The 9,526-nt window shown below is 30.5% G+C and overlaps 1 protein-coding gene across 1 annotated transcript; it reads left to right on the top strand.

Annotated features, from left to right (window-relative positions):
• Positions 1-4,956: 4,956 nt before the first annotated feature.
• LOC137810070 (metal transporter Nramp3.2-like) lies at positions 4,957-8,698 on the top strand. The gene is made up of 4 exons (XM_068611193.1): positions 4,957-5,844; positions 5,957-6,093; positions 6,455-7,107; positions 8,064-8,698. Exons 1-4 carry the CDS (start codon positions 5,333-5,335, stop codon positions 8,283-8,285), a joined length of 1,524 nt encoding a protein of 507 aa, XP_068467294.1. The 5' UTR covers positions 4,957-5,332; the 3' UTR covers positions 8,286-8,698.
• The last annotated feature ends 828 nt before the right edge of the window (positions 8,699-9,526 follow it).

Below are 9,526 nucleotides of genomic sequence, written 5' to 3'. Positions count from 1 at the left end.
AAAAATAAAATAAAATTTGTAACACCTTATTTAACCTAAATATCTGTATATAAGATATCATTGCTAGTAATTAATGGGTTTACATCATTATGAATATTTTAAAAAACGTATAATTATAAAAAAAATAGAACTGCATAAATATATATTATATCATCAAATTATAACTAATTTTAAATACTAAAATAATTAGTTGTTATTGAACTAAATTAAAAACTATTTAAAAAAAAAAATTATTAATATCTAAATTAATTTCTATTATTAATTTAAAATTATAAAATAATTTTTAAATTAATATCTAACCATTAGTTATCAAGATTTTAGTTACTAATATTTTACATTTTAAATTAGTCTCTAAAAAACTAATTGAAACCAATTTAAAATCTAAAATAATAGTAATTAAAAACTAATTTAGATATTAATTTATAAATTATTTTATAATTTTTTTATTAATAATGGAAATTTCTTTAAATACAAATAATTTTTTAATCTTTAAAATAATATCTAATTTAGTTAATATAGTGACTAATTATTTTTGTCTCTAAATTTGATTATTATTTAATAAATTTCTTATAATGTATATTAAATATAATTAAAAGATGTTTTACCATAAACAACAGATAAGTTATTAAGATTTAAATAATAATACTTATAACTTAATTCATAAATGAAGTCATAAGAATATAATTATAAATAATTCTAACTCAACCTCTCATTTATATGAATGTGAGTTCATAACATCAACTATAATACATACATGTGTTTTAAATATGTAATAAATTATTTCTAGACTTCTCACCACTTTACACAATTTAAATGCTTAACTAAACATATATATATATATATATATATATATAAGTGTTTGTATTTAATATATTTACTTTATAATTTGAATAGTCAAATTAAATAATGAATTAACAATATGTGTTTTGATCAACATAACACTTGAGTATTCAAAGAAAAATATTTATTTTTATCTTATTTTCTCTTGACTGAAGCATGTTATTGGAGTGAGAATATCATCACTTGAAGTATGAGACAATATAACAATGATCATGTTTTCTCTTTCAGTTTCACTCGAGAGAAAGTATATCATTTGAGTAAAAGTTTTATAAAAAACATTTTTAAAACTTACAAAAAAACTGTATACCAAATTTAAGACCTCTAACAAGTCTAAAATGCTCAATTATAATTATATATTGTTCACATTTCATGTTGAAATCATTTCGACTCAAAATAATAATTTAAAACTCAACACTTTATTCAATCTTCAATTTAATGTACATCTTAATTTAAAAAATGACCTAATTAAATAAAAATAAATCTAATTATTTTTACGAAATTTCACAAACTCAAATAAAAGTAATTTTCTATTCCAATGTGCACAAAATTCGAGTCAAATTATAGAGGATCATAACATTGTAAAGTAATTACAAACATCTCATTTTACTTTCTAATGTTTCACATACACAAATAGTGATCCAATTTCAAATTTCACTTGGTTCTTAAACATATTTCAATTACAATAGTTACCTAAAAATTACCCGTAATCTAATATATAACTACGGAGGGTAAGAGGCCTTAAGTCCAAAGTTATACAATATTTACACCCTAATACGAGAGACGATTACAATTTAAAAGATTAATTTAAAAAAACATGAGCATATCTCATTATAATTTACTACAAAAACATATCAAATGCAATTATAATCGTGAGTATTTATTTTTTACTGCCATTGCATGTGATTAAGTACTGCATCGCTAATATTTCTATAAGAATACCATATGGGTTAGTACTAATTACACATGTCAATGAAAATTAAACAAATGACAGACACAAAAAAAAAAAAATCTGGTTGATGCAAATTAGAACAATTAACCGCTTTTTGGCAGATTTTTTGTTTGACTATGAATGGTGAAATTAAGCATAATTATGCAGATTTCTCTGTATATCTCGCTCATGCGGGTTACTTCTGGCTTAAGCAAGAAAAGAATGGAAAGATGAGGTGCTCTGGATCCATTTTTGTCCAAGCGAGAAGAAATCTCGCTAAGGCGAAATGGGATAAAATTTGGGGTTGTTCTCGGGTTTACTCTCGCTCAAGCGAGAGGATTTAGTTACGTGTTTAACTGAATTTTGAGATATGTTGGATTGTTTAGAAAAGTTTAAAATATGATGTGATTGAATGGTGCATTGATGTGTTAAATGAGGTATGAAATGATGTGAAAGTATGATCAAAACATAGTATTTTCAGGAAAGAAAATACCGTGTTGAGATTGTTATTTAGGGTGTATTGATTTGTGACGATCTTGAGTCTACTGATATAATGGAATCACATAGATGAAGTTATTTGGTTAGTGAGAGTCAAAGGAGGTTCATTTAGCTGAGTTTGAGGTTTGAAAGAATTTATCAGAGCAAATCAAATGTATTTACCCTGTCATATGAAATGATTAGACGATGAGATATTAAGATGATTATGTGAATGCATGAGTGAATTTCACAACGAGTAGTATGACAAGTGCAACTCTCTGGATGCTAATTTAAATACACGAGTCTATTTTTCGGAAGTAGAGATAAGTGATTATGTGTTGTGAGTCACTAGAAGTTTAACATGTGAATTTTGATAGACACTTGATGATTATGTGGAAATGCATGAGAATTGATGACTTTATGTGGATATTTAAATTTATATTTATATTAGAATTTACCCTTTGCTTTGTTTTGTGATTGTTTTTTTTTAATATGTGATGATCGTGTGTTTACACGAGAACAAATGATGTTACGGGTGATAAAACTCCTTAATGAGAAGCTGAATAATGAAAATATTTATATTGTTTTGAATATTTTGTTTAAAACTTTTTTTTGTATATATTTAAAATTTCCATGAGGGAATATATTTTGAAACATTGTATTGTATGAAAGAGTTATATATAATGTGTAATATTCAGCAAAATGAAAAAGAAAAAGAAATGTAAACTATTTATTTTTTACTGAAATTCTTTTTCTTTGCATTTTCCCTACTTCTTTTTCATACAATATATTTCATTCTCACTTTATATATATTATTAATGGTTTTTTTTAGGGATCGAGAGAGTAATTGTTATTGGATGAATAACTGATTCATTCCATTCAGTCGTAATTTTCTTCTGTTCTCAAACTTCACCTTTCAATTTGAAGTGTACAACCAAAAAATTCTTTGACACTTAAAAAAATATTTAATATTCAAGTACAATTAATTATATAATAATAACATATTCATTACCCTGTTTATTTATTCACATTCTACATATTTAGTTCTCCTCTTAAAAAAACACTTGAAGAGTCGAGAAAACCAACATTAATAAAATTGAATATATGGATACTTCTCACTCAAATCGATAATTTTTTTAATAAAATTTTAAGTCAATTATCTATTTTTTATTTAAATAATATTATTTTAATATACATCTACTTATCATTATATTTTTTCTTTCATATTAATTAAGTTAAAACATAATAAAGATTATGCTATTTTAAAATAATAAAAAATCCCATCTTCATTAAAGACTGGTAGTTGAAAAGAAAGAGAGAATATACATTAAACTTTTAGTTTTTGTTTTTTCCTAAGTATGCGACATCTCGAAGGCCAACCACAGTAATCATACTTATTAAAAGTGTCCTAATTGTTATGACATATTGACATGCATCACAAAAATAAACAAAATGCAATCTTTTCAAAAGGAATTCGTAAAGAATGCATGGGCCTGATTTCGTTTTCCCACAATCATTTATACTTATCATGATTCCATTTCAATTGAGAACATGTTTTAACTTATGGGTCACTCAACCCACTTGCATACTTCATATTTCCAACTTTTGGACATTCAAAGCATTAATCAACAAATGTAATAGTGACTTTAATTCTAACAGATCAGGGTTATGTATTTGAAATTTCAACTGCATGAATTCCAATAATAGAAAATGAAGTTCACAGGTTTAATTATAAAATATATGATTGGTAAAACTGCGTTGCAAACAGTATTTTTCGAACTAATCCTGATTCAGTTCTTAACATATTTAAAAATATCAATTTGTGCTGACATAATTGAAGAAATAAATGACTTGTAACAATTTCCTGAGGAATGGTTAATCAGTCTACGATTAGAGGGTATTTTTTTCCAATTTTGTTTTCCCGACCTAAAATCATGTGGCAAAAAAATATTTGAATTTAATTTTAAACAAACTTTTTTTTTAAATTTAGATTTTAAATATGTACGGAAACCGCACAAGTTATTAATTAACGAAAGAGCAAACCTTTTAGAAACAGGGAACATATACGAGGTTAATATTTTTTAACATGATTTGTTCTATACGTAAAATTGATATATTCATATTTTATTTTAAACAAATAAAATAGTTGTTCACTAGGAATCTTTGTTAATAATAGTGTTTCCGGAGGAGCCACGCGAAGCTCGAATTTGTGTATCCAATCATACGAGGATGTGTGACACAGAAAATTTTATTTTGGTTTTTCAATGTTTAATTTTAGGGAAAAAAAATCTTAATCTTTTGTTCGCGACTGCTTTGGCTTAGAAAAATAGGCTATGAACGTTCCTATAAGCATTTTTTTGGGTACAGTTTTAAATATATGCATATTCTTTTGGGTACAGATTCATACGGGCATGGAATGCAAAGCAGTACATTATTAAATTATGTTTTTCTTTAAATTTCTAAATATAATAATCCTTACAAATTTGATACACAGATTGGAAGAGTGGAGACAGTGGCATCTAAATTAAAAGGATATTGAGTTATTAAAAAGACATCTTTATAAAAGAATTAATGTATTTTTAGGTGTTATTTGTTCTAAAGGTAAGAAAAATATCTATAAAAAAACCAAGAAAGTTGGGAATGAATTTATATTTATAATACTAATAAAATTCAAAAATAGTTTATAACTAAAAAGAAAAGACGAAAAGTATGAAAACAGTGGTGAGAAAAAAAAGAGAAAGTTATCTTCTTATAATTTGGTGCTGAGATGTCATGTCATGATATCATACGTGTTGTAGCAAGAAACCTTATTTGATTGGGATGATAAATCGACATAGATTAGAGTGCGAGGAAAATAGAAATAAAGATAAAAGAGAGCAAGTGAATTTCCTTTTCGGAAAACGCAAGGGTTGTTTTCGATTGGATTCTTATTTTCTCACGATAAACACTAAATCAGACTGTTCTGGTTCTCACTGCAATTTCACTGACACGTTACAAAAACACAAAATCGCCGTGGAGACAGTAGTGTGAGTGAGCCCAGGGTGACACCAACCCCACTCACTTGTTCGTTTGTTAGTTTACTTCGCGATGCCTCCTCAAGACCGCCGCCAGCCGCTGTTAGCGGAGGAGCAGGAAGAGACTGCGTACGATTCCTCGGAGAAGGTCGTGGTGGTCGGAATCGACGAGCAGGACGGGGACGTGGAGGCGCCGCCGTTTTCATGGCGGAAGCTGTGGCTGTTCACGGGGCCGGGGTTTCTGATGAGCATCGCGTTTCTGGATCCCGGGAATCTGGAGGGGGATCTTCAGTCTGGGGCAATTGCCGGGTACTCGCTCTTGTGGCTCCTCATGTGGGCTACTGCTATGGGCCTCATTATCCAGCTTCTCTCCGCTCGCCTCGGCGTCGCCACTGGGAGACACTTAGCTGAACTGTGCAGGGAAGAGTATCCTGCATGGGCTAGGATTGTGCTCTGGCTCATGACTGAAATCGCTCTTATTGGCTCTGACATTCAAGAGGTTATTGGGAGCGCTATTGCTATCAGGATTCTCAGTAACGGCGTCGTTCCCCTTTGGGCTGGGGTCGTCATCACCGCTTTCGATTGGTAACTTACCATTTTCTTCTTTTCTTTCTTAGACCAAATATATATGTATAGTTCAAATTGAGCAATTAGTTAATTAATTAGCCTCACTTTAATTTTCTTGTTTTTGTTACAGTTTCATTTTTCTCTTTCTTGAGAACTATGGTGTGAGGAAACTGGAGGCGTTTTTCGCTGTTCTGATTGCCGTAATGGCTCTCTCATTTGCGTGGATGTTTGGTGAAGCAAAGCCCAACGGTGTTGATGTTCTTGTTGGTAAGTTTGTTTTGGTTATTCACTTTCTCCCTGTACTCATCCTCGTTTTAAGTTCTACTCTCTATAAAAGACTGTACTCTTTAGTTTCTATGCAGTTTTTTTTTTAATGGTTTATAAACGTTTGAAAGGTTTTGTGGTGGTTTTACACGCTTCAAATACTTTTTTAATGCTGGCGTCGAGGACCAAAATTATTATTTTTGTATGAGTACGGACTGAAGCTTAGAACTTGAAACGAACGCATTATATGAAGCAAATTTAATATTTTGTTTTGTTTTGTTGATTTGGAAATGTGGGAATTTTACTTTATCTTGAGTAAATTCTTGAGACATATCTGATAAATACTTCAATCTTATCTTTGTAGGTATTTTGGTTCCTAAACTTAGCTCCAGAACTATACAACAAGCTGTTGGAGTTGTGGGTTGCATTATTATGCCTCACAATGTGTTCTTGCATTCTGCGCTTGTTCAGTCAAGGCAGGTTGACCCCAGCAAGAAAGGCCGCGTTCAGGAAGCTCTTAATTACTACTCGATAGAGTCCACCATCGCCCTTGCGGTGTCCTTTATGATTAATATATTTGTTACAACTGTGTTTGCCAAGGGCTTTTATGGTACTGAAATAGCAAACAACATTGGTCTTGTAAACGCAGGGCAGTACCTTCAGGAGAAGTACGGGGGTGGACTTTTCCCAATCCTGTATATATGGGGTATTGGGTTGTTAGCAGCCGGCCAGAGTAGCACAATTACTGGTACTTATGCTGGACAATTTATCATGGGGGGTTTTCTGAATTTAAGGTTGAAAAAGTGGGTGAGGGCATTGATTACTCGAAGTTTTGCAATCATTCCAACAATGATAGTTGCACTTATATTCGATACCACGGAGGAGTCTTTAGATGTTCTGAATGAATGGCTTAATGTTCTCCAATCAGTTCAAATCCCATTTGCACTCATTCCCTTGCTTTGCTTGGTGTCCAAAGAACAGATAATGGGCAGTTTCAGAATTGGCCCTGTCCTCAAGGTATATATTATCACCTTCTCTGCATTTTTTTCAGACTTGCTCGTTATCAGTTTATTTATTTGATAGAAGACTTTTAAATGTCAAATTATTTCATTTTATGTGAAATTGCCACCTGTACCTTCCTTTTTGGGTCATCAATTAAATAAAACATAGAAGAGATAATTCGGAAATGTCCCAGGGTAGACCATTATGTCTTGCTATCCAGACAAGGGATGATTCAGAATTGACTTGAAGCATACCTGATTTCTCTTACAATTCAAAATTAGATTTTAAGAAGCAACACAGGTAGCTTGATTTTACTGTCCTGTCTTGAGAGTTGAAAGGTGAGATAATGGAGTGTCCATGATCTAGTTTCACAAATTATTCATCCTAGGACCTTTAGAAACTTTTTATTGAAAATGTAAACATTTACTGCATTAAAAACATAAAAGTCATTTGATACATGTTTTTTTAAGTAATTAGAAGCATTTAGTGCTTCCTGCCCATGGGCCCAAAACTGTATTTTCAATATCCTATATCATGCAGTTTATTTTGCTGCAGTTGGAGAGTATGTGAATCAGCATTGTCTTGAAACGTCAAGAAAATGACATATATAGATATATGTGATAAATTAATGTCCATCATTCAGATTTTTGATAATTTCTCTACCTATGTTAACGACAGCGACTTATGCTTTCTGGAGTCAGTAGTTTCAAGGATTCCTTTCTTGCATCCCTCCTGTCTTTTTTTCCTTTTTAAGTTTCTTCTGGTGTGTTGGTGCTCATACTATTATTTTTAAAATTGAACATGCTAAGACAGTATTGCTACTTTCTGTCAAGTGTTCTTCAATTGTAGCTTCTGTGGACATTGGCTGTATTTAGACCAAACATCCCTTTGCCCAATTTTATGCTTTGTTTGCTTGTATTAATCGTGTTATAGTCATGAATCATTATTGTCTTACGATGATATGTATACAGATTATTTCCTGGCTTGTGGCTGCTCTGGTGATAGTGATAAACGGCTACCTATTGCTGGAATTCTTCTCCTCTGAAGTGAATGGAGCAGTGTTTGCCACTATAGTGTGTGTATTAACAGCTGCATATGTTTCATTTATACTTTACCTTATTTCACGGGCCATTACCTATACACCGTGGCAAAGTTTAACCCGATCTAAGACAGTTGCTACCACAGACAATTGAGCAGTCATCGTTCTAGTTCCTTACAACCATGGAGTAGAAAATGCTTTACCTCTGATTGGTTTCACAAGTAATTTTCCTCTATTCTTTTAGGCTCACTCATGCTTGTTATTTGTAAAAGAACTTACAACTGGATGCACGGGGCACAGGAACCTTGGTTGTCATACTTCAACAAAACAAATCGGAGTGGATGTATCTGTAATTCTGTGGATAACGCAGCTGTAAGCATACCTTGGATATTGAGATAGTGTAGTTGAGACAGCTTCTAGAACTTTGATGTTTCAAGCAAATAGTTCTCTTTATTTCGTTTGGGATTGCGTTTTTGGCTGTGGCTGGAATATCACAGTGCATTTGTAAGATGAGGATTATTGTGCATCTCTAGTCTGTTTAGAATTTTCAACACACTTTTCTCCTCACATGTGGTAAACTTGTCAAATCTTGTTAAAATAAACTCTTACATTATATTAAGAAGAAGTAAGTTTAAATTTAATTTAATTTTTAAAAAATTGTAAAATAAAAATTGTTCTTATTATATTAAGAAGTGAATTTAAATCACAACAAAATTGTAAAATGAAGACTGTTCTTACTTATAATTTAACTTTATCTACTTTATCTTTGTTCGATTTGGAATTTTTAATGAAATATGATACCACTCTCCTCTAAAGTTCATGTCACAACAATAACATTTCTTTCGAAACATAGGCAAGAAAAAAAGGGAACTCAAGGAATTGTCTTATGATTTATATGGCCATGACATACTTAAAGTGATATGCATTCATCCATGGCTGAGTAAACAATGTTAGTAACATTGATATTTTTTTATGCATTCTCACATTTGAAGTCATTAAACAATATTAACAAATATTCAAACAAAAACCATTATTTTCCCAATATCATATCATGAAAAGTCTTCTAGATACTTTTATAAAACTAAGATATCGAATTTTACTGAAAGATAACATTTGACCTATCTTAAACTTAATAGACTTATATCTTTCGTCTCATGTGATACTCAAATTTTTATTATAAAATCAAATGTATATTTATTACCAAATATAGTTATCATTTTAATTTTTTATGACTTAAAATCATGTCGATGAAGACATAATATCTCCTAACATGAGTTTCGAGATTATCATCATTGTTATTAAAGACTTGATATTATCCAAAATACATATCATCATTAATTATACGATAGTTATATACACCTTTTACACATCTTACTAGAAACACAACATATTTAA

The sequence above is a fragment of the Phaseolus vulgaris genome, chromosome 2, assembly GCF_000499845.2.
Source record: "Phaseolus vulgaris cultivar G19833 chromosome 2, P. vulgaris v2.0, whole genome shotgun sequence".
In the NCBI taxonomy this organism is placed as follows: Eukaryota; Viridiplantae; Streptophyta; class Magnoliopsida; order Fabales; family Fabaceae; genus Phaseolus; species Phaseolus vulgaris.
The sequence above is the reverse complement of the archived record's forward strand: the minus strand, read 5'-3'. Positions and strand labels throughout refer to the sequence as shown.